The 27,274-nt window shown below is 37.9% G+C and overlaps 1 protein-coding gene across 2 annotated transcripts in view; it reads left to right on the plus strand.

Annotated features, from left to right (window-relative positions):
* The window catches only part of tmem132e (transmembrane protein 132E), a 601,125-nt gene that overhangs the window by 340,591 nt on the left and 233,260 nt on the right, over nt 1-27,274 (plus strand). For both annotated transcript variants that reach the window (XM_072243258.1, XM_072243259.1), the window contains exon 4: nt 19,009-19,201. In XM_072243258.1, coding sequence (XP_072099359.1) covers nt 19,009-19,201 — 193 coding nt within the window. The remainder of the gene's footprint in view (nt 1-19,008; nt 19,202-27,274) is intronic.

Genomic DNA, 27,274 nt, shown 5'->3' on the forward strand with positions numbered 1-27,274 from the left:
TACCTTTTGCAATAAGAGTTTATTTTCCATTAGTCTTCCTAACCTTGCTGTACCTGCATGCTGACTCTTTGCATTTCAAGCACTGGGCTTGCCCTATTTTGTAGTTTTGCTGCAATTACATAATAATTTGCTTTTTCATTCTCTCCTTCCATACTAGATATTCTATCATTTTCTTACATTATATGCCACCACTTCCCTTTTCCCTTAACCTCCAGCTATTTTCCCTTACATCCACCTCACTTTTTTTTATATATTATCAATTGTTTGGCTAAAATAAATCTGTCCTTTCATCTAAGTCATCAAAACAGATTGAAAATAGTTGAAGCCCCTGCACAGATACTAGTTACTGATTGTCAATCTGAAAATGACCCAGTTTTTCCCAACTGCTTGTTTCCTCTGTTAGCCAATTCCCTGCCCATGCCAGCACAGTATCACAACTCCACATGCTCTTATCTTGTACAGCCAATGATTGTATGCCACTGTACTGAATGCTTTCTAGAATTTGAAATAGACTACATTCTATATCGTCACAGCTTGTTAAACCACAAAGAACCCAAGTAAATTCCCTTAACACAATTCTGTTTTATAAAACTATGTTGACCATGCATGCTTGCCTTCTGATCTTTGAAATCCTGTGTCCTTATTTACCTAGTAATAACAACTTAAACTACGGAATTAAGAGTGCACTTTACTCATTTATAGAGCATCCCAAATTGAGAGGACATAGACAATACTGAAGAAGAATGGAACAAATAGTATTGTAGAATGGGCAAATAACAATGATAAATGTAAAGCAGTATATTTTGGTGGGAAGATATGAAGGTGTAAGTGGGATCAAGGAACAGAGGGATTTCATAGTTCCAATACATTAATCACTAAAGTTTGCATCATTGCTTAGTACTAAAGCAAGTGAAGTATTAGGGTTTATATTTTGAAGGATAGAAGTGAAAATTATGAAAATTTTCATAAACATATATCAAACCTGGTTAAAGAATACCTTGTGCCATGCATACAGTTTTGATTATCATGTAATCAAAAGAGTAAAAAACCAAAAATGCAAGGAAAAGGTCAACCATCAGGAAAAGACTAACAGGTTGGGTCTTCTCTGTCTCCAATAAAAAAAGCTGTCTGATAACCAAACGGAGATTTTTAAAATGAAAGGTTTTGATGGATGGATGGTGAGAGAATATTTCTACTTGTGGGGTCAAGAGAAAAACAGGGACCATCAATATAAGATAGTCACCAAGAAATCCAAGTATTCAGAGAAACTTAATTAACATAATAAAACATAGAATTTGTACAGGTTGACCTTCACTAATCTTGCACCATTGGGACCTGAGGAGTGCCGGATTAGTGAAAATGCCGAATTACAGAAGGATCACATTAAGCGTAATCTGTGCCGGATTATCAAAGGAACTGGATTACAGGTAGTTGGATTAGTGAAGGTCGACCTGTACTTCACAGTGTGATTGAAGCAAATCGTGTTTATGTGCTTTAAGGGAAGACTGGACAAGCATATGAAAGAGAAGGAAATGGAAAGTTGTATAAAAAGATTTAGAGGGGCTAAAAGGAAAAAGACTCAACTCTATTCTGGACTGGACCAATTAGTCTTATGTTCTGTGCAATTGTATGTAATTTTGCATAGCTTGTGGGGAAAATATGATGCTATTGACAGCATTTTAGATGTGTGTTATAGACATATAGGTGTGATTGACTGATTCACTAAAAGTGAGCTGCTAATACTAATTCACTAAAACTGATCAAGGAACAGAGGGATTTCATAGTTCCAATACATTAATCACTAAAGTTTGCATCATTGCTTAGTACTAAAGCAAGTGAAGTATTAGGGCTTATATTTTGAAGGATAGAAGTGAAAATTATGAAAATTTTCATGAACATATATCAAACCTGGTTAAAGAATACCTTGTGCCATGCATACAGTTTTGATTATCATGTAATCAAAAGAGTGAAAAACCAAAAATGCAAGGAAAAGGTCAATTGCCATAGTCATTGGAAATGATAGTTAGAATAATCATCATTACATTCCTGAATTGTACCAGATTCCAATTATTTTCCCATGTTTGCAATCTACAGTATTATGTTTCACCTTGTAATTTCATAATACCCTACTCTAGCATTTTGCATTTCAGAGAAAGAAATCAAGTTTGATCTAATGTACAATGTGTTTGTTTACATCCCTTTATATTTTAAGTGATTTTAATGCAGCAAGCTTGAACTTTCTAAAGTAATATTAAATGTTGCAGCAGGTAAGTGAAGGAGGCTCTATATTCAAGATACTAATTACCATTTTCAACATGTTAATTTCTGGATCAAAATCATTGCTCTGTAAAATGCCACTGTGGTTTTCACAACAGTTTTCTTTTACATATAAGTTACTTGCAACCTTTACAGAATAAATGCTTTTTTTGGCTGAAACCAGAAAACTCAGAAGATGTGATTTTCAAGGCAACTGCATTAGATGATGCGCCAAGCTTACATGCTGTGCAAATGGATCCCTATCCATTTTAATTAAATATCTCATAACATTTTGCAAGAAATCTTTGGCCTGATTTCACTGTAATGATACAGAGTTCAGAGTCAGCTATGAGATTGCACAGAATCGCTATCGAAGTCCCATCAGAATATCCTCGAGAATTACAGCAAATGATTTAGAAAGGGAAGCATCAGAAAGTGATAATTTTGGAATCACCAGATAGAAACCCAGATAGGATAAGTCTTATAGTTTCTCATCTAGGGTTCAGGGGGCATACTGCTCCCTCTGGCTCACAAGGAAATAAATAAATATTTTACAGAATGATCTCCGATATTGCAGTTGTAGATCATTTTCAAAACTAGCTTTCCTCAGGCACCAATAGGCATTTTAATATGAGGTTATGTGAGTCAGGTATGATATAACAGAGCTTGAAATGTATAATGAGATCTTAACTGGTGAATACTTGTAAACATCTTAACCTTGTACAAATGTCTCATATCTTTCAAACCTTTGAAGTTAAAGTAGTGATTAGTGAGAGTTGGACACTAATGGAGAGGTCATTTCTCAGATATCGCATTCAACTATTGTTTAATCTACTCAAGTGGCCTGCTATCATATAGTTCATGATCTTACAATCTATTCTTAAAATTTGTTGGAAGTTGAATAGTGGGTGGAAGGAAACATCATTTTCTCCAAGAGATAAACTTAATGTCCATTCTTTCATCTCCATTCATATTTCCTTGAAACTATTAATGCTGAAGGGTGCATTTTCATCTATCTACTGTATGTCTTGTCCCCCTATAACTTAATTTGATGTTGGATAGGCTTGCTGCAAGTTGCAAACATAGTCATATGAAATAGGAACATAAGTAGACAACTTGGCCTTTTGAACTTCCTCCACCATTTAATAAGATCATGCCTGATTTGATTATCCTCTCAAATGCATTCCCATCTCACTACAATAACCTTTCACCCTTCGTATGAATATTATGTATAACTCTGCCTTAAAAATACTCAAACATTGGAAGAAGAACTCTGGAGACTTATGACCCTTTGAAAGAAGGAAAAAGAACTTACAGTCAATGGGAGACCCTTTACTTCTAAACACTAACTCTTTAACTCTAAACATAAGAGATTCAGCAAATGTTGAAAAATTTGAGCAACACACACAAAGACTGGGAGGGACTCAGCAGATCAGGCAGCATATATGGAAAGGAATAAGTATATATTCCTCTTGATATTTTGGACTGAGATTCCATTACCACCCATGTCCTTCCCTTTCTTCCATGGTTTGCTGTGCTCTCCTATCATACTCCTTCTTCTTCAGCATTTTACCTCTTCAATATATCACTTCCCAGCTCCCTACTCCATCTTCCCTCCACATCCACTCATCTTCCCCCTTACTTATTACTTGCTAGCTTGCCCCACTACCACGTTATGTATTTTTCTCCCTTACTTTCCAGTTCTTATGAAGGGTCTTGGCCCAAAATGTCAACTGTTTATTCCTCTAATAGATGCTGCCTGACCTGCTGAGTTCCTCCAACACTTTGTATGCGTTGCCTCTTAATTCTAAATCCTCCCAGAAAAAAAGAAACATCTTCTCCACATTTATTCTGATCCTCATCATCTTTTATGCCCTCTTGATGGATGCAAGCCTGACCTATCCAACCTTTCCTCATAAGGCAATTCAACTCTTCCAAGTATTTTTCTAGTCAATCTTCTCTGATCTGCTTTCAATATATTAACATCTGTCCTTGAATAAGGAAACCAATACAATATTCCAGTTGCAGTCTCATCAAGCTTCATGTAGCTTAAGCATTCCGCTCCCAATAAGCAATAATGTTCTGTCGGTTTTCAAAATTACTTGCTGTACCAGCATATTAATCTTTCAGGAAGCATGAGCAAAGACACCCAATCCCTTTGTATCTCAGAGCTCTGTAGTATCTCACCATTTAGATACTTCATTTACTTAATATCTACTCACACATGTAACCTATCCACATTCAATTGGAACCTTTTTGTCCTCTTCACAACTTACTTTCCATTCTACCTTTGTGTCATTCAATTAGTCTTAATTTCAGTGCATTCCTCACCACACAAATAAATTTTATTAAATTGCATGCTGCCACATCACAAGTATATGTTGTCACGTGTTGTAGCCTTCAATTAAATGATGGTTTTGAATCGTCAGTTTGATTGGGCTTGTGTTGGTTTACTAAAAACATAGTGATTAACTACATGTACTAAGCAATGAACAGTTTAGGAACAGTATACAGTCTGAGTAGAGTTGGATGGAAAAAAGAAAAAGCTAGGTATATGAACAAGCTGCTTTAAAACCATAGGACCGTAAGACATGGACATAGACTTAGGCCATATGGCTCATTCATTTGCTGTGCTATTCCTTCATGACGGATATAATATCCTTCTCAACCCCATTCTCCTGCCTTCTCCCTGTAATCTTTGATGCTCTTACTAATCCAGAAACTATCAACCTCTGCTTTGGGGTGGCATGGTAGCGTAGTGGTTAGGACAATGCTTTATAGTTCAGGTGACCTAGCTTCAATTCCCGCTGCTCTTTGTAAGATGTTTGTACGATTCCACCCGCCCCCCACCCCATGTCCACATGGGTTTCTTCCAGGTGCTCCAGTTTCCTCCCATGATGATTGTTTGGTAGGTTAATTGGTTGTTGTAAATTGTCCAAGCGCAACCTGTTCCAGTGCTTTATAAAATCTCAGCATTACTGCCTTGCTTTTATATTCTAATCCTCTCAAAACGAATGCTAACATTGTATTTGCTTTCCTTAACTTACTTAAATAAGCTAAGCTTTAGAGATTCCTGCACGAGGACTCCCAAGTCCCTTTGTACCTCTGCTTTTGAATTTTCTCCCCATTAGAAAATAGTCTACGCCTTTATTCCTTATACCAAAGTGCATGACCATATGTAACACTACACTCCATCTGCCACTTCTTTGCTCATTCTCCTGCAGATGTTATTCCATCTACAGACTGCTTGCTTCCTCAATAGTACCTATCTTTGTATCATCCACAAACTTGCCCACAAAGCCATGAATTCAATCATCGAAATCATTCATATAAAGCATGAAAAGAGGCAGTTCTAATATCGACCCCTGCAAAACATCGGTAGCCAACTAGAGAAAGCCCCCTTATTTGCCTCCTGCAAGTCAGCCAATCTTCTGTCAATGCTAGTATCTTATCTGTAATAAATACTATGTGGTCTAATTTTGTGTATCAGCCTCATATGTGATACCTTGTCAAAGGCCTTCAGAAAATCCAAGCAAACAACATCTTCTAACTCCCCTTTGTCTATCCTCCTCAAAGAATTCCAAAAGATTTGTCAAGCAGAATTTCCCCTGAAGAAAACCATGCTGACTTTAGCCTTTATTTATTATGTGTCTTCAAGTAACCCAAAACCCCATCCTTAATAATGGATTCCAACATGTTCCCAAGCATTAAAGTCAAGATAACTGGCCTATAATTTCTTGTCCTTTGCCTCCCTCCCTTCTTAAAGTGACATTTGCATTTTTCAGTCTCTGGAACCATTCCAGAATCTAGTGATTTTTCAAAGATCATTAATAATGCATCCATAATGAAGACTGACACAAAATACTTATTAAGTTTGCCTGCCATTTCTTTGTTCCCCCATCATTACTCCTCCAGTGTAATTTTCCTGACTCTGATACCCACTCTTGCCTCTCTTTTACTTTCATATTTCATTTTTCTCTCCTTATCACTTTTTAATTGCCTTCTATTGCTTTTAAAAGATGCCCAATCCTACTATTTTTTTGCTATATTATATGGCCTCTCTTTTGCTTTCATGCTGTCTTTGACTCAGCAATTCAGGAACAGCTCCTTCCCCTCTGCCATCCGTTTCCTAAATGGACATTGAACCCTCAGTTTTTTAATATACATTATTTCTGGTTTTTTGCACAATTTTAATCTATTCAATATACATATACTGTAAATTTATTTATTTATTATTTTACTTTTTTTCTTCTTCTATGTATTGCATTGAACTACTGCTGCTAAGTTAAATTTCAGGACACGTGCCAGTGATAATAAACCTAATTCTGATTCTGACTTCACTTGACAGCCACAGTTATCTCACCTTCCCTTTAGAATGCAAATTATTGTTTGTGATATATCTAATTCGTGGCTTCAGATTTGCTCCCAGAAACTCCAGCCATTGCTGTTCTGCTGTCATCCCTGCAAGTGTCCCCTTCATCAGCCAGCTCCTGTCTGATGTCACAGTAATTTCCTTTACGCCACTGTAATACTAATACATCTGATTTTATTTTCTCCCTCAAACTGCCTCCTAAGGGCTCCTTTACCTTAAGCTCCCTAATGAAATCAGGTTCGTTTCACAACACACAATCCAGAATTACCTTTTTGCTAGTGGGCTCAACCACAAGCTGCTCTAAAAATATATCTCATTGTTATTTTTTACAAATTCCCTGTCTTGAGCTCCAGCACCAACCTGATTTTCCCAATCTACCTTCACATTGAAATCCCTCATTGTCTCTTTGACTTGGATAAAATCACAAATTCATGAAGCTTCTAAAAAGAATATTAAGTCATCAACTGTGTCACGTGTTCTTTTCCTACCACAGTTATTTTTCTTTTCACAATCATGCAAGCATTTTTTCAACTATGTGGATATAATCATCCCATCACTCTATTCTGGGGATGGAATCAAAGGTCTTGTGCTTCAGTAATAACCGTTTGTTTGTTCCATTAACAAGTGGAGATATTGATAGTATATATTGATGAGCCTTAGTCTTTTATGCTCTCTTTATAAGTCTGAGGTACTTTAAATAATAACATGCACTTTGTTTTCTTTTAATTTGATAAGCATCTAATTATTCATGTATTTATTTTTCAGTGTAATTTATTAAAGTATGGTTTACATTGCTGTAACTGTTCAGTAGCAGTATGATTAAAGATGCACACGATAAATAGATTAAAATTCTGCAAGTTAACTGCTGAATGGCTTAGATTGTGTTTTAGGCAGAGTGAGGTACAGAATAACATTTGCTCTACAAGAAGTTATATGGGAAAAATAAGTAAATACAAAATATGAAAGAAACTACAGATTTTGTGTTTTTATATTTCCTACTTGCATTTATTGATGACCACTTCAATCACTTTACAACAAAATGGATTTTAATTTTAGTCCAATTGTGTTCTTTCTTGTGAGAATTGTGTATAATTGTTTAATTTCTTGTGAAATATGTTTATATGATGTGCCTGTGATGCTGCTGCAAGTAAATTTTCCATTGAATCTGTGTATATGATGGTAATCACAACCCTGATTTTCACTTTCACTACCTGAACCGGGCATAAGAGACTTCATTTACTTGAAGAGACTGAGAAGGCTGTGTCAGTCCTCCTGCAGCATAGAAGTTCAGAAAATGTTCGATAGAGACATTCTGCATCATGAAATATTTGTGGACACACTATTATGTTGATGCATTATTCTTCAGAGAGATTTGGCATTGCTTCAGGAAGTCAATTAACATCCTTTGTTCTTTCTTTTGTGCAAGGCCCCTCTTGCTGGTAGCCCTGAGAACCAGTGGGTCCAAGCACCCAGTTTTTAAGTTACACAGCAGTTTCACCTTTGCAATATTCAAGGCAGTTTTAGTGTTTTGTTGCTCCAGAGTTCTGTTTTCATTATTCTAATAAATTTTGCTCCATCCTACTCCCACAATTCTGAAAGCCCTGTTGTTTCTACTGATTTCTGAGATCCTCAAACTTATTATATGCACACACCTGAATCAATTTCACAGGGAAAATACTAACACTAAACATTGCACCAGAATTGGCACCCTACCCCCACCGATGCTCTGTTTGCTTCATCTCTATGTTATACTCATGGTGCTACACATTTGGTACAATTATGCATGGCAAAGCACTGACAGCATTTCACAATAGATTTTATGCACTGTGTAGCTCATTGAAACAAAAATCTACATGACTAAATGTCATGTCTATCACTTTAATATATTAAACAACTATTGCTCCACAGCACACCTGTAATTCTCAATTTTGGCAGTTTAACAAAATTCAAGTCCATTGAACTTGTTATTTTGTACACATCTTACAATCTATTTCTCTGTGAGATCATTGGATTCATGTGCCAAGGTATTCTTCACCTTGAAATTCATATATAGTACTTTGCTGAAAATCTGAAAATCCATGTTTTTCCTCCTCCACACAATCCTCTCAGAGAATCAGCAAGTTTATTTTATGAGTCTTTAGCTCAAAGTCAAGCCCAATTACAAACAACACACAAAACACCTATGAAATTCAGCAGGTCAGGCATTATCGATGGAGGGAAACAGTCACATGCTTACAGATATTGATTGCAGCATTTCAGCAGTAAACCAATCATAAAAGGCCAATAGATCAAACATTAAGTCCTCTACCCCATGCCCTGCTCACTAAGAAGGTATATAAGGAGATGTCTCGGTGGGGGGTGGGGGGTTACTTATTTAAATATGCAGGGCTTTGTGCTTTAAATCACATTTATTCTGGTGAAATTCATAGTTGATTTTCTTTTTAACCAAATCTTATCCTGTTGCCCAATTTATGTTGTGAAAGCTTGAAACAATGATTCAGCAATACAGGCAGCTGCATTAAGTACAGGATATAATATGGAAATAATACAATACAATATCGAAAGAAACCTTATGAGCTTTTTGCAGACTCTTTCATTCTTGGGCGCTGGTGTTTCCATACCGGACTGAGACAACCAGTCCAGATACTTTCCACTGCTCATCTATAAAACTTTGTCTGAGTTTTAGATGGCATGCAGAATCTGTGCAAACTTCTAGTAAAGTAGAAGCGCTGCCTTGCGTTCTTTGAAATGGTGTTTACATGCTGGTCCCAGGACAGATCCTCTGATATGATAACTCTCAGGAATTTAAAGCTACTGATCTTCTCCACCTCTGATCCCTAATGAGCACTGCTTCATAGATCCCCAATTTCTTCCTCCTGTAGTCAGCATCCAGCTTTTTGGTTTTGCTGATGATGAGTGAGAAGTTGTTGTTGTGGTACCACTTCATTAGATTTTCGATTTCTCTTCTGTATGCTGATTTGTTACCACCTTGGATTTGGCCAACGACAGTGTCATCACCAAACTTGAATATGGCATTAGCCTCAATTGTAAGTATAAGGCCAGTATCAGTTGTAAGTATAAGCAGAGGGCTAAGCACACAGACTTGTAGTATACACATACTGATGGTGATTATGGAGAAGATGTTTCTGCCAATCCATACTGCCTAGGGTTTGCAAGTGAATAAATTGAAGATCCAGTTAGAAGAAGATATCAAGACCTAGGACTTGGAGTTTATTGATTAGTGCAGGGGTCCCCAACCATTTTTGCACCGCGGACCTGTTTAATATTGACAATATTCTTGCGGACTGGCCAACGGGGGCGGTGGGGGGGGTGTTCAAGTAAGGTTAAACTCACCTCAACATGTCTTTTACAGTTAGGGTTGCCAACATTCTCACTCCCAAATAAGGGACAAAAGTAGCAGTCAAATACAGGAGACTTCTGTTTACCCCAGGAAAGACTACCATGACTATGAAGCCTCGCACGGGCACCTGTGTGCCCATGCGCGTATGTGCCAATTTTTTTTCCCACAAATCGATTTTGGCTTAATTTTCATGACTACACTGTACATACATTATTTCTACTTTATATAGGCTGTGTATTTATCATATCATTCCTGCTTTTACTATATGTTAGTGTTATTTTAGGTTTTATGTGTTATTTGGTATGATTTGGTAGGTTATTTTTTGAATCTGGGAATGCTGAAATATTTTTCCCATATAAATTAATGGTAATTGCTTCTTCGCTTTACGCCATTTCTGCACGAAAGGTTTCATAGGAACACTCTACGTTAGTGAGGGAATAACAGGACAAGGGCGGTCCCGTATGGGACAAACCAATTTAGCCCAATATACGGGATGTCCCAGCAAATACGGGACAGTTGGCAACCCTATGTTCAAGTTCAACAATGCGTGACAGGGAATGAGGAAAGGTCCATCTGACTCAAATCGTTTCCTCGCGGCCCGGTAGCACATGCTTTGCGGCCTGGTACCGGTCTGCGGCCCAGTGTTTGGGGACCGCTGGATTAGTGTTACGGAGATGGTAGTTTTTAGTGTAGTCACAATGATACAAAATCAGAATGTTCCTCATCCCATGGCTATTTTTAATCGCATTTAAGCATCACTAGATGTTGTATTGTTTGATAAAGTATTTTACATGTATACTGTAAATAGAAACAAATATTTGAAGCGGCCTACTTGTTGTAAGAGACAATGCTGTCTGATTACTGTGGGGAGGTTACATGTAAACAATTTTTTGTTGATTGGTTGTTAACTACCATTCCATAACCCCTGAAGGTGTTTGCATTTCTGTAACAACTTCCGTATAATGAAAAAAATATTTTTACAAATTGAAGGAGAATTTGTGTAAAATCGAATTTCTGTAAATCAGATTTTTTCATAATCTGGGGAGATTCTGTAACATTCAATGGAATTGGCCAAATACATCAGTGCCAGGAGTATGTCGATGCATACATGTGCTCAATTTATGAGGGAAATCATCAACCATATCCTCTAGATTATTGCTGCAGCATTCAAATGCATACATGGGCAGCCACACACACAGACAAACTTGGACAGACACACCACACAATTTACCTGTATAGTCTAGTTCAGTGCAAATGGGGAAAATCAGTTTCTTCTTTTTATTTAAACAAGTTTAAAGCAGTTGTGTCACATTGGGAAGCCGACTGGGTATGATTACCAATGGACAAAATTCAAAAATGTCACATGATTTAACCATGTCTGCAGTTATTTGTTGTTGTACACAAGGCCTTATTTTATATTTTGAGGCATAGTGAGCTTGATTGACAGTAGCGCCCTTAATCATGGCTTTTTAAATCTTGCTTGACTGACCTTGGATCTGATATGATAGATTGATGAATTACCTTTGTGCCTTATGATTCTTCCTACGCTTAAGAAGATGAGACAAACCTACCCTGTCTGGAAGAGCTGGAAAATGTAGAAAGTTTGTACAGAAACTATGCTTGGTGGGATTGGGGATTGAAGAGAGTGCTAATTCAGTACCAGTGCTGACTTACCACAAAGTATGGCTGATAAGAGAATTTAACATTTTTTTTGCAGTGGAGATGATGTGTAGCAATGTTACTGACGATTGGCAATCACGAGAATAGAGTGTGTGGGACCCAAAGCACATTGTACCACAGAGTTAGTAGTCTACTGGTTACTTCGCTCTTAAAGGTTTTCTGCCATTGAAAGCATGAAAAGTGTCCAGATTCTTCAGTGAGATTGCTTTGGCCAAAAGGCAGAAGGGCACAAAAACTAACAAGTGTAGATTTCTGGAATTCCACAGATATATTTAGAATTTTGACAAACCACCACTGACTTTCTGAGGCTACGTCCACACTACGCTGGATAATTTTGAAAACAAAGCTTTTTCTCTTCGTTTTGACCTTCTGTCCACACTGAATCGGCGTTTTCAGCCCCCGAAAATGGAGGTTTTCAGAAACGGTCTCCAGAGTGAATAAATCTGAAAACACCTAACATCCGTTGCAGTGTGTACGGGGTAACCGGAGATTTTTAAAACCGCTGTCATGACATGCCAGAACAGATGGCGACAGCGCGGCATTTCATTGTTTTCTTCTTATTATTATTCTTCTTATTATTACTACTGTATTGTCGCCAAAAAGAGCGTACAATCATCACAGCGATATTTGTTTCTGCACTTCGCAGAACCTAACAATTTCAGAACAGACGGCAAATGAGACTGAAGCCAGAAGAGTTAGAAATGTACTCACCAAATACTTTGACCCATAGCTTACTGAATAAATAAGTATACTCACTTTGCCCTGTTTTCTGTCCTTGCTTGTAAGAAGATGCTTTACCTATTTATGCAAGTACTTCTCTGACAATAGATGTGTAACAGCCTAATGTAACATTGTATGGAAATACAAGATAACACTGATGCAGACATGTTTTATACACTTAACAAGGTGCTTTATTAATGCAACGGAGTTAGTCAGTTTTTCAATGTTCGTCGTCAGCTGGGTCATACTGTCCGTGAACTCCCTGTCGGTTGCCTCCATACGCTCCAGTATTTGTTTTTTTTAGTTTTAAGTCCTCCTGTGCGAGAGCCAAGAGCAATTCCTTTTAAGTTTTTCTACTCTGTAACTGGACAAACGCGCACCAAGTATATCGTTTCCTCTTCGCTTGTTTTCTGTGTGTAGGAGATTCGCCCAAATATCCGTCTAATGTGGACAGAGATATTTTGAAAAACGCTTAGTGTGGACGCCTATCGTTTTTACTCGAAACTGGCGTTTTCAAAATTATCCGGCGTAGTGTAGACATAGCCTGAGTCTGTCTGCAGTTAAGAGACACAATTCCTCAAAGTAATGAAGAAAGCTGACTGAAATCTAATATTTTTCTGCTTCAGAAGTATACAAAGGCAGAAATCCTCATTATGCAAAGTGATTCCTATCAAGAACAACAATGGATCAGAACAACGTGTTTGCATGAGCGTTGTTCTCAGCCAACAATAAAGAATGCAACATGACCACCAAGGAGAAGGTTAATATCAGTCACGGTCTAAGGGCAGATAAATGAAGGATTGACCAGGCCTGTAATAGTGCATTAAAATTCAGTACTGGACTGTGCATTCTAAAACATTAAACACACATTCATTGGTTGACCAAATGAGTGGTCCAATGTAGCAGAAATTCATTTCTTTTCCACTAAAAAACTTTTTCGATATAACATGTAAATTGACAAGAGTAGCTGATCTGAGCCATCAATGGTGTCTAAAAGGCCATTCAATCCATTTCTTATTCTTTTGGGGATTAAGAGTGGCAATCCTACAGACAAGTATTTCACTTTAATCAGTTTCATTCACTGAGAAATTATGCCCCATCATTAGTATGTATTCTTTGGAGAGAGACTGAATTCCCGGACTGGAAGGCCATCACTAATGTACCACCCACAATTGCAAGTAGGGATGAGCAAAAAATGCTGACCTGTTCAATGATGCCTGACAAAGAACAAATTTGAAACCCAAAGGTGCCAAGTTCCCATCTTGTTGTAAGCAAATCAGCATGAATATTTGCATACAAATAATTAGCAAATCTAGAACTCATGCAATTATTGATTCCTGCCCTCCATTGCCTATACCTTGCTACAACTTTGCAGTGCTGCTTAAGTGGCACAGACAAATTCATGGTAATTGGTCCCTTAGAATGGAGGATATTGCAACTGATTATGAAGGATGACTGTAAACAGCACTGTGTCCAGAGAGGCTAACTTTGGACCACATCTAAAGCAGTACAAGTAGCACCAATCTGGGCTATCTGGTTGATTGACAACTGAAGGAGCATAATTGAAGCAATATTGATGAGCAAGCAAATCCTTTTATTCTGAGAGGGGACTGCCTGTTTTCACTGCATCCCCCAAAGGAGTGTGTCAACAAATCAAGCAGCACCTTTGGGCTAAAGATTATTGGAATTCCAAAACACACTCAAGTACCATAGCAACAGTGGAATCAGAGTTTGGATTACAAACCAAAACATTTGGTAGCTTCTGTCCATTTATCAGTGGAGTCTATCAGACATTACATCATGTGTGGTTTAAGTACTAACATAGAGCTGTCTGCCTCATTCATGTTAGAAGGAATAGGTTCTTGGCTGCGTGCAATTCTTATGTAAAGTTGGAGCTAGACCCACATCCTGAATCTCCAGGTATCTTGTGTAAGTTTTCATGTAAATTGCCCCAACTATTTATGTGCTGATACTCATCAAACTGGCTCAATTTTTCCTTATTTATAACCAGATGTGTCAATCTAATTACATCTGGTTATAAATTTGCTCCACAACAGGTATTTTTCTTGTCTAGCCTAGCAAAGTTTGCTCACCAGTTACCACTGCTAAATACCCCATGTTCTTTCGTACACAGACATGCTGATGGATATGACTGTTGGATTTATTGACATGATGTTGTTGTCTTGTTCTTTGGAGTAGAACAGATGGTGCTAGACCTGACCAGATTGTACTTTTTGTATATCTGGAATGAGAAATACGGAGTTTTTTTTTGTTTGTTGTTCTAATTGTGTTTTCTTTTCTTGTAAACATTATGTATAAATATTTTTTTCTTGCAAATGTTGTGTATCTAGTGCTATGGTGCCCTGATGCTGTTGCAAGTAAGATTTTCATTACCCCAGTATATACATTAAGAATGTTATAGCTTGAGGGGTGGGGCGGTGGAGGAGGAGTAGAGGGGATAAGCTCCCATTGCTATTAAATGCTCCCAAATAGCCTGCATCTCAAATAGCCTCTGACAACCAAGACCAGCTCCCGGTTTTCACATGTGGCTTAGCTACTAAGCCCTGCTGAACTGTTTCTATTGACGGGGAAGGGAGAAAGATGGGTTACTAGTGCCATAAAACCAATCCCTTCAGGTAGATGGGGCTTGTCAGCCGTAGTTAGCAGCTCATCTGGGAGAAGGAAAACTCTGATTACAAACCTCTGCTCCCTTGTGACTGTATCCAGTCATTGGAAAGGTTTTGGAAGTAAACCTTGAGGAAAAGTCCAGAGTTGGAGTCCCTAAGGCAGTCCCTATGTTGAGTTCAACACTGACTGGCATTTCCTGCGATGCTGCTGGTGCCAAACTGTATCATTTTCTGCTGTTCCTTTTGATTCATCAGTTGCGTGGAGTGGGGGGGGGGTCTACTGCATGGATAACAGTTTGCTCTTCATATCGAACTGCCCAGGTATCACGTAGATAGCTGGGATGCAACATCCATGGTTGACCCCGATCAATGGAGGGTCGTGTACTTGTTCATATAATGATAAACTCCACCTTGACTTTAAGCACCTTGTAGTACGAGGGTTTACAAAAGTCCTGGTCTTTCTTCTGAATTTCAACTTTTTCTATCATAATCTCAAGGACTACATCAATAACATGGGCTATCCTTTCTCAGGTTTATTATTCTCAAGTGGTACATTGGCTTTCAAGAATGCTGTATTCAATGTTGACTCCCCTTTAAGAACTCCAGAGTGATAGCATAATTTGAGTTTATCTAATGTACGGGACAGGTGCCGCAGCTAATCGTATCAGAGACTTGGGTTCAATCCTAACCTAGAGTGCTGTCTGTATTGAATTTGCATGTTTTCCTTCTGATCTCATGTGTTTCATCCCACATACCAAAGCCATGAGTCAGTAGGTTAAACAGCCGCTGTAGATTGCCTTTAGTAGGTGAATGAAAATCTAGAGATAGTTAATGAGGATGTGGGGATAAATAAGAAGTAGGATTAGTGTAAAGGAGTGGTTAATGGTTAGAGTACACCTAGTGGGCTGAAAGGACTATTTCCTTGCTGTATTTCTGAAATTCCTTATATTTTGCATGTTCCATTAAGGGCGGACCTCCTAATTTTGTGGGCTCTCGAACAGGTTTTGTACATAAAAAACACGTGACACATAATTTCCCCCATACAACATGCAATTTCTGGCTGCTGTTTGTAAGGAGGTTATACAGTGCCTATAAAAATTAATCACTCCCCCCCCCACCAGATGTTCTCATGTTTTATTGTTTTACAACATTGAATCACGGTGGACTTAATTTGGCTTTTTGACGCTGACCAACAGAAAAGACTCTTTCGTGTCAAAGTGAAAATGAGTTGGTCTAAATTTATTACAATTATTAAACACAAAATAATTGATTGCACAATTACTCAGCCCATCAGGTTAGTATTTAGTAGATGCACCTTTGGCAGCAATTGAGTCTGTGTGGATAGGTCTCTATCAGCTTTGCACATCTGGACACTGATTTTTTCCCCGCTTTCTTCTTTACAAAACTGCTCAAGCTCTCTCAGATTGCATGGGGATCAGGAGTGAACAGCCCTTTTCAAGTCCAGCCACAAATTCTCAGTTGGTTTGAGGTCTGGACTCTGACTTGGTCACTACAGAACATTAACTTTTGTTGTTTTTAAGCCATTCCTGGGTCACTTTGGCTTTACGCTTGGGATCATTGTCTTGCTGAAAAAATAGATCTTCTCCCAAGTCGCAGTTCTCTTGCAGACTGCATCAGGTTTTCCTCCAGAATTTCCCTGTATTTTGCTGCATTCATGTTACCCTCTACCTTCACAAGCTTTACAGGGCCTGCTGCAGTGAAGCATCCCCACAGCATACTTCACAGTAGGGATGGTGTGTTTTTGATGATGTGCAGTGTTTGGCTTACACGAAACATAACATTTAGTTTGATGGCTAAAAAACTTGATTTTGGTTTCATCAGACCATAGAACCTCCTTCCAGCTGATTTCAGTCTCCCACATGTCTTCCAGCAAACTCTAGCTGAGATTTCATGAGTTTATTTTTGCAACAGTGGCTTTTTCTTTGCCATTTTCCCATAAAGCTGTGAATGATGAAGCACCTAGCCAACAGTTGTTTGCACAGTCTTTCCTATCCAATCCACTGAAGCTTGTAACTCCTCCAGAGTTGTCATAGATCCCTTGGTGGCCTCCCTCACTAGTTCCTTTCTTGCACAGTCACTTAGTTTTTAAGGATGGCCTGCTGTAGGCAGATTTACAGCTGTGCCATATACTTGGAAATTTTCTTGTACCCATCTCTTGACTTGTGCTTTGCAATAACCTTTTTGTGGAGTTGCTTGGAGTGTTCCTTTGTCTTCATGGTGTAGTTTTTGCCAGGATACTGACTCACCAGCAGTTGGACCTTCCAGATACAGGGGTATTTTTTTTACTACAATCAGTTGAAACACCTTGACTGCACACAGGTCTGTATGTAGCTATGACATCTTAACTAATTATGTGACTCCTAAAGCCAATTAGCTGCACCAGCGATAATTTGGAGTGTCATATTAAAGGGGGTGACTACTTATGCAATCAATTATTTTGTGTTTTACATTTGTAATTAATTTAGATAACTTTGTAGAGATCTGTTTTCACTTTGACATGAATAAGTTTCTCTATTCATCAGTGTCAAAAAAGACAAATTAAATCCATTGTGATTCAATGTTGTAAAACAATAAAACATGAAAACTTCCGGGGGGGGGGGGGTGAATACATTTTATAGGTGCTGTACATTCTCTCCATGACAGTGTGCGTTTCCTCTGGGTGCTCCGGTTTCCTCTCTCAGTCGAAAGACGTACCAGTGATTAGGTTAATTGCCCATTGTAAATTGTCCTCTGGTTAGGCTAGGGTTAAATCAGTGGTTGCTGGGCAGCATGGCTCAGAGGGCCAAAGAGCAATAGGCTGTATCCCAATAAATAAAATAAATAAATAAAACATCATTTTCATACATACATTACCCACAATTAAACTGATAGACTCGAGTCTTCATGAGTCAAAACATGGCATGTAGTGAATCACATGGAAAACTGCACCAAAATACAAGAAGATATTGGCAGCCTTATAGAGTGGGCAGTTAAAATGCTAATAAATTTGGTATGGTGAAAGATGAGGTCGTTTGTTTTTGTAGAATTAAGGAAACAAAAATTGATAAGGAAAGAAAGAGCAATAGGGAAAGAGGCCAACTAGTCAGACAGGATTTGTTTTGAAACCAACCTAGTAGTAAGTTAGATGTGTATTAAGTAGGAAAAATAGTATTTAATTATTCATGCATAGCTGCTGAATAATGTTTCTTATTACAATATAGCCATTAGTAAGAACTAGTGTGGCTTCAATTTTTATTAATTGACTATGTATAAAACACTAGTTTATAACAAAAATAAGTTACTAAATTTTAGTTTGTAGCAATTTTCATTGCTATGTCATTTTATTTGGATGGCAGATTCTTGGATTTTCGCAATTTGAAATTTAATATTTCAAGTAATTTGCAGAACAGGTTAAGCATAACTTTAGAAATAATAATTATGTTTCTCTGACACAGTTATAGCCTATTCTGTACTCCGAAGTAATAATAACCATCCCCTTCGCTGAATTAACTCACTATCCAACTGATTGTTTCCATTTCGGAGAATGTCAGGATTCAAGTATCATCTTGGGATTTGATAGTGTGTTTACCCTTACAGCAGTCGTCCCTGAACTACAATATTTTAATATAGATGTGAGATAGAACCTGCAGGTTGGCAGTGTTTATGTCAGCAAGTTATGCTGATTCAATGTAAATACCAAACTTGTTTGGTAACTAGCTGCATAGTAAATTAACTATGTTGAGTAAAGAAAAATATTTTATTACTCATGCTTGATAATGGGCTTGTGTGTATTCTCATTACTGTGTTGCCTTTGGTGAAAAATGATATAAAATAATAATTATTATTGAATATAACATGATTTGAGAGTTTTCTGGGCACTGTTTTTATAAGGCATGTATAAAATCAAGTATATAAGTAAATTAAAGCTGTAAAGTTTTTAAACTTTTAATATTTTGAATGAAAAATGTAAAATTTATTTTATTTCTTAACAGAGGATCTGCTCAGCCTAATGAAATTATTCAATTGAGCTTTGAAATGGAAAATTTTACCAGCCAGTCAGTGACAAGACGAATTATGTGGCATGTTGACTACCGTGGAAAAAATCCTCCTCCAGATTCTGACAAAGTGGTGACAGAATTAACTGTGATTCAAAAGGACATCCGGGCTATTGTACCACTCTCTATGGTGAGTGCTTTTAACATCTTCTTTTTCTCTTTCCCAAGCGATAGTCCTGTCAGTTATTACCCATGAAACACCTTTATTCAATTCCAAGGTATCTAATGATTTAAATGGAAAATATCAGTAAGATTTTATTTATTTAGAGATGCAGTGTGGTAGCAGACTGTTCCACCCCAAAGAGCTTGCGCTGTCCATTTACAACTGTGTGACCAATTCATCTACTTAGTCGTATGTGTTTTGAACGTGGAAGGAAACCTGAGCACCTGGGAGAAACCCACGTGATCATAAGAATGTACAGACTACTTACAGACGGTGGCAGAATTGAACCCGTGTCACTGTTGTAATACCGCTGTGGAACCTTGCCACCCCTATTTTTGCTTTTGAATATGCTACACACTTTTAATATATTTCAATTGACTAGTGTTTATAAGGTGAGACAATTGGACATCATGGTATACTTTCACTGCTTTTAGCTTTAAAGCAGTAACCATGGCTGACAACACACAAATTTAGTAGACCTATTATGTGTTAGATTACAATCTTCTGTACGCAACAGCTCAGATCATGTTCTCACTTCCCCATTGAACATGCTAATTTCCCTTATTTTGTTGTTGTCCTTACGAAGAATACAGTGGTATTGTGCCTGTCATAATGAGATTATAAATGAAAGCTATCTATTAAAATTATGTTTATCCACATAAATTAGACCATCGCTCTGAGAAGGAGACAGTAATTCTGGCACAAGGCACTTTTTTCCCCACATTGACGTTCAAGATAGTGGATGAAATTCTTGTTCAAAATAGTAGCTGGAATTATTTTTGAAACTGCATGTTATGGTATCATAGATGAGGCATATTTCCACCTTGAAAGCTTAAGTATTGTTAATGAAGTGAAATGCCAGTCATTGTTGTCCCTTTCCTGTATGTTCTGTTTTTATTTGCTTTCCAAATTTGAGCTTAACTCACAAGTCAGACGTTCAAGGTTACGTTTTTTAAAATAATTCTCGAGTTTGTGATCATTCACATGTAAATAAACACTAATTCACTGATACAACAATATAATTGATTTGTTGAAAGGTTTGTTAAAACCATGGAGCAGCACCCACAAAATGCTGGACGAGCTCGGCAGGTCAGATAGCAACTATGGAGGGGAATAAACAGTCGACATTTCAGGCTTGGACACTTTTAGGAATGGAAAGGAAAGGGGTCAGAAGCCAGCATAAGAAGGTGGGGGGCGGGGAAGGATATAAGCTGATAGGTAATACATGTGACCAGGTGAGGGGGAAGATGGGTAGGTGGCAGAGGAGGTAAGGGGTAAGGAGCTGGGAGGGCGTAGATAGAAGAGGGAAAGTGCTGAAGGAGGAGGAATCTAATAGGAGAGGACAGTAAACCATGGAAGAAAGGAAAGAAGGGGAACCAGAGGAAGTGATATGCATGTGTGGAGAAGAGAAGGGGGTAAAAAGATAACCAGACTGGGGAATAGAGAAAGAGAGAAGGAGGAGGGGAGTGAAATTACCAGAAGTTAGAGAAATCGACGTTCATGCCATTGGACGGAATATGAAGTATTTCTCAAACATGAGGTTGGCGGCATTGTGGCAATAGTGGAGACGATGGACAATCATGTCAGAATGAGAATGGGAGGTTGAATTGAAAAGGGTAGCTCCCGGAGATCCTACCTTTTCTTGTGAACAGAGTGATGGTGCTTGATAAATCTATCCCCAATCTGTTGAATGAAATTGGACAGGTCAAATAACGAACATTTTAAGTATTGATTGATGCAGCTGCAGTTTTGTTATGTTTGGAAATGGAAAAGGTTTTCACAGTGATGCAAAATTTACCTGTGATTGTACGTCTTTTCAAAGCAATTAAATTGTTTAGAAACATCCGTAGAATAAAGATTATACATATTCTGAGAAAGGTATAGTCTAGAGAATTCAAATGGATGAATAGAGGTGCATAGTATGATTATTGCATCTTAATAGTGAGGGCCTAGCCACCTGATATAGAGCCTCTGACCACATTTACATGAAACTGGTGACGTGGGAGGACTCTTCTAGTGAAGAATGAGGCAGAATTGCCAGTGGCTAGTGTGACATTGGTCAGTTCGTGAAATGAAAGATCCTATGCTGTTAATTATTTTACTTCGATCATTTATTCTTTACTGTTATTAAGTGCATAATAGTTTGTGTACAGGGCAAGAGAACTCATCACTGAAGTCAGGAAAAATACAGCGCAAGAAATAAAGTGACATCAGGCTGGTTAATCTTGAGTTCACTTAAGCAAATCGTTTTGTTTCACATTAGCCGCTGGTCACTCATTTTAATATTTTTAAATGAAACACGAAAAGTAGATGGGTTAAGATTGGATTTAGGATATGATTTTAAAAGTAATCTGCAGCCAGGTGTTATGCAATAGTGTTGTGCAGGCATTTGACATATCCAGGGGATAAAAAGATCTAAATCATGAAACTGAAGTGATCAATCAGTGTCAGCTCCCTGCAAGAATAACCTTTCTCTAACGTCATAAATACTAATGTAAGTATAGTTTTGTGTATGGCAGACAATTTAATACTAATTAGCATTATTATTGGCACTTTGTGTGTGATCCTATGCACAACTGAGATTGCATAAATTCTTTCTTCAAAGAAATTCTGCAGATAACAGAAAAAAGTGACTTTTTTTATCATTGTTTTGAGTGATTACATATATTGTTATATTCTAACTCACTAAAGCAAGTATATTCCCAAAGAGAAGTCCACATTTAATGATCAAGTATTTATTTCCAAACCTAAATCTTACAGAAAATAGGATGTCTATAATGGGGCACAAGATCTGTGCTTATATTATGTGTTTATATATGTCCCTATATAAACTTTGCAAATGTGAAGTTACAAATCATGGTGATAAGATTAAAACTGAGGCTGAAATGGGGGACAAAAGGCTTCAGAAAATAATCTCAATTTTTCAAAAGGACAGGACTCGTGTAAACTGTAATTATGCCACTGGTGTGAGTTAACAGTATTTCTGAGAAATTCATTTCAGTTTTGTAAAGCTCACGGCTATGTAATCACATTGCTGTTAACAAATCCTCACCATGGAGTAAGAGACATATTAAGAAAGAAAGAAAGAAATAAAATTGATTCATACTGTGACAACTCAGGAAACTTGTTTCAATCAGTTCTGTGTTCCCTAAGGCTCACCAAACAGACTGAGGAAGTGTAGTTAGAATTATACAGCAGGGGAAATCAATATTACCATCACTTACAGCAATTTTTAATAATACAGCAAGTTGGCACACAAGGTGGGGAAGATACAGCTCCCATCTCATTCTGGTACCATAATTCAGTATCATTTGAACCAGAGACAATGTCAGTTGGACTGGGCTTTACAAATGAAGCCCAATTCTCCTCTACAACCTAGATTGTTCCTGCTTTAAGTCACTATAGCCCAATTTAATATGGTAAGTGGGTAATCGGTTGAGATTCAAAGAACAGTTCTGATCCTTAAAACTTCAATGGAAAAGAACATTTATGTATGAAGTTAGATTGCCAATTTACACTGTCCCCTTTTTTGGTCTGTGCTGCAGGCCAGTTCACCATTCATCATCCCTCAGAAAATGCTTAGCATAATACCACTTTAGCAACAATAAAATTGATTTCTTTCTCCTGCATAAAGACTGAGGTTATTTCAACAGAGCTGGTTTACTTTATTACTGATTTTTTTCACAAAATTCTGAATGAACCTAAATGTAGCACGGTGTTGGAGAATGAAGTATATGGCATTCAGAGGTTCACAACAACTCCAGTTGGTAGGTGATCTATTTATATTTTTCTTTCACAAACAAATGCTGAATTTCTCAAGCATTTTGTGTGCTGCTTATATTTTTCTTTATTTGCTTTCGTGTGAAAAAATGACTAAATGCCATTAAATTATCTTCGTTTCTATCACTGCTGCATAAAATAAGAACAACAATTTATCTTTTCCAGCTTTCACCTCCCAGCTTCATTTCCACCGCCCCCCACCCACCCACCCACTTTCCCCCTCACCTGGTTTCATCCATCACCTGCCAGCTTGTACAGCTTTCGCTCCACCCACCTTCTTATTCTGGCATTTTCCCCCTTCCTTTTCAGTCATGATGAAGAGTCTCAGCCCGAAACATTGACTGTTTATTCTTCTCTATAGATGCTGCCTGATCTGCTGGGTTCCTCTGACATACTGTGTTTGTAAATCTGAGACAGGTATCCTAAATCTCCCATTCCCAAAGGGAACTGCATGTTCCTATTTACCATAGTTTGTGGGAGTTATTTAAATAGTCTTCTAAGCAGGCTTGCCTTGTAGCTATATTTTCAACAACACCCCCCCACACATAATGTTGTTTGCATTTGGATGTATTGGTGTGGTCAGGTATAGTAATACTGTACATGCACCTGATGAGCTTTGGTTCCATACATGAATGTCTTCTCTACTTCGCCTACTTACCAATTATAGGTCCACAATCCCTTATCCAAAATCCTTGGGGCCAGTTGCATTTTGGAATCAAGAATTTTTCGGATATCAGACTCCCCCCCCCCCCCCCCCCCCCCAGCAATACCAAAAAACACGTATACTTAAGTCCTTACTTAACCTGTCTCGGAGTGGTAAACTTTAGGACCCGGCGGTAAACCAAACCTACGCACATCCTTCCATATACTTTAAATCATCTCTAGATTACTTATAATACCTAGTGCAATGTAAATAGTTGTTATACTGTATTGTTTAGGGAATAATGGGAAGAAAAATATTTATTTCCAACAAAAACATTCAATGAAACATGAAAATATACAGCTCCAAGCGAACCGAATCAAACACATGGTAAGTGACTTATTGGAATAAATGTAGAATGTCACTGTCACTATAAAACTTCAGTAACTTGTCTTTCTGTTTATTAAAATCATATACAATAGTAGTTCTGACACTATTTTCTCCAGTAAGATGCTGCACAGACACACCACAATCAAGCTTCTGCAATAACTCCACTTTCTGTGTTATTGATAATGATAGATGTTTCCTTCTCTTTTTCTCATTGTTACCCATAGGGGTATCTGCAGCTCTTTTTGACATTTTCACAATGAAATTAAACATGAAGTCAATAGTGAACACAAAATATCGGTGAACGGAAAATATCGGTGAACAGCAAATGCACATGTAACCAGTGCAGGCATTGAGCCACAACTGTCGTCTGGCGGCCTCTGCTAGTGCTGCCACGTCACATCTGAGTGACGTCAGCTGTTGGTGAAAAAAACTTCAGTTTTCGGAGCTTTTTGGATTTCAGAATTTTGAATAAAGGAATGTGCACCTGTAGTATGTTTTGTATTGAGCAGCCAGTGACTGTCTTCAAGGGAAAAAAGTATGAGGAAATGCACACATTGTTAATGATGGACAGGACAATTTGACTTGTGAAACAAAATCTGAAGAGAATAGTCTTTTTACAGTAACACACATAAAAGTTGCTGGTGAACGCAGCAGGCCAGGCAGCTTCGTCGAAGGGTCTTGGCCTGAAACGTCGACTGTACCTCTTCCTAGAGATGCTGCCTGGCCTGCTCCGTTCAACAGCAACTTTTATGTGTGTTGCTTGAATTTCCAGCGTCTGCAGAATTCCTCGTGTTTGAGTCTTTTTACTGTGACTGGATTGTTTTACTTTGGACAAGCAATGAAACCTTTGTTAATTACCAATAGTTTAATTCTGCAGTTTTAAGTGTGTAAATATTATCAGCGTTATTACATACGATGTGGGATCCATATGCCTTTTTACTTCTAATCTAAACAAGAATATCACATGATGGAAAATCTGTGGGGCACAAAGCATTAAAGCACCATGCTTGTTAAATGTTGAGAGATTGAACAGTTAATATTCAAAAGCATATACTCAATGGCCACTTTAAACAGATCTGTGCACATGCTAGTTAATGCAAATGTCTAATCAGCCAATCATGTGGCAGCAACTGGATAATATAAAAGCATGCAGATATGGTTAAAAGGTGCAGTTGTTATTCAGATCAAACGTCAGAATGGTGAAGAAATGTGATCTAAGTGACTTTATCCATGCAATGATTGTTGGTGCCAGATAAGGTGATTTGAGTATCTCAGAAACTGTTGATCTGTGGGATTTCATGCACAACAGTCTCTAGAGTTTACAGAGAATGGTGTGGAAAAATGAAAAAAGCGTTCAGTGAGCAGTAGTTCTGCAGCAAAAATGTCTTGTTAATGACAGAGTTTAGAGGAGAATTCCCTCAATCATTCAAGCTAACAGGAATGCGACAGCAACTCAAATAACCATGTGTTACAATAGTGTGCAGAAGAGCATCTCTGAATGCATAATATATTGAATTTTGTAGTGGGTGGGTTACAGCAGCAGAAGAACAAACGTATACTCAGTGGAACAAGAGTTACTTAATAAAGTAGCCATTTATAGAGCCTTGCTGAGACTGCACCTCAACAACTGTCTCTCTACCCAAGAAATTATATACTTATTAGTGAAGATTCACTAAGCTGTATCCAAGGATTGCGAATAAGTTGACATTTAGAGGGGAGACTGAGTAGACTGAAGCTGCATTCTCTACCATAATAAAAACAGAAAATGCTGCAAACACGCAATAGGTCAGGCCACATGCAAGAGATGAAACAGGGTTCCATCAATTTTTTTAAAATTTTAACTATATTATCTGACATTGAGAGGATCTCGGGAAACCTGGAAATACTTTAAGATGTTAGATGCAGACAAGATGTTTACTCTGGCAGAGAAGATTTGAACCAAGTGTAGAGTTTCAGAATAATGAGGAGTCCATTTAAGACAAATGAGAAGATGAAAAATGTATTTACTCATTATCTTTCTCAGATCCCCTCCAAATATTTTACCACTTATTCTCAATCTTTGTCCTATAGTTTTACCCACCTCTGAAATCACCTTGAATTCAGCAGAAAAGGATACATTTCTGATAAATTTATAGTTTTCTTGAAGTAATGTTTCAAAGTAGATTTCTATACACCTTATTTGGTGATGAGTTTCCATATTTATGCACCGGGTCTACAGAGGAATTTCTTTAAAGATCATTTTTATCATCATAAGACTACAAGATATAGGAGCAGGATTAGGCCAGTTGGCCCATTGAGTTTGTTCCACCATTTCATCGTGGCTGATCCATTTTCCCTCTCAGCCCCAATATCCTGCCTTCTCCTTGTACCCCTTCATGCTGTGGCTAATCAAGAACATATCAACCTCTGCCTTAAATATACCTAATGTTTTGGCTCCATAGCTGCCTGTAGCAACAAATTCCACAGATTCACCATTCTTTAGCTAAAGAAATTCCTCATCATCTCTGTTCTAAAAGAATGACCCTCTATTCTGAGGCTGCGTCCTCTGAGACTCCTACAGGAAACATCCTCTCCACATTCATTCTATTGAAGACTTTCAACATTTGACAGGTTTCAATGAGGTGACTGCTCATTCTTCTGAATTCCAGTGAGGAGAGGTTGAGACATCAAATGCATCTCATTTGACAAGCCTTTCAATCTGGGAATTATCTTCGTGAACCAACTTTGAACCTGCTCCAATGTCAGTACATCTTTTCTTAGGTCAGGGGCTCAAAATTGCTCACAGTACTCCAAGTGAGGCCTCACCAGTGCCTTACAAAGCCTCAACATTATATCCATGTTTTATGTTTTAGTCCTCTCGAAATGAAGCTAACATTGCACTTGCCTTCCTCACCACCAGCTCTACCTGCAAATTAACCTTTAGGGAATCCTTCACAAGGACTCACAAGTCCCTTTGCACCTCAGATTTTTGAATTTTCTCTCCATTTAGAAAATAGTCTATGCTTTTATTTCTTCTTCCAAACTGCATGACCATACACTTCCCTATACTGTATTGCATCTACCACTTCTTTGCCCATTCTCCTAAACTAATCATGATGCTTTTCAGTACACATCTGCAATACTTCCATCTATTTCAAACATCAGTTGGCAACATCCATCATTAAGATGTACAACATTTTGGCAATGCTCTCATCTTGCTGCTGCCATGAGGCAGAAGGTTGAGGAGTCTG

Source organism: Mobula birostris, chromosome 25 (genome assembly GCF_030028105.1).
Source record: "Mobula birostris isolate sMobBir1 chromosome 25, sMobBir1.hap1, whole genome shotgun sequence".
In the NCBI taxonomy this organism is placed as follows: domain Eukaryota; kingdom Metazoa; phylum Chordata; class Chondrichthyes; order Myliobatiformes; family Myliobatidae; genus Mobula; species Mobula birostris.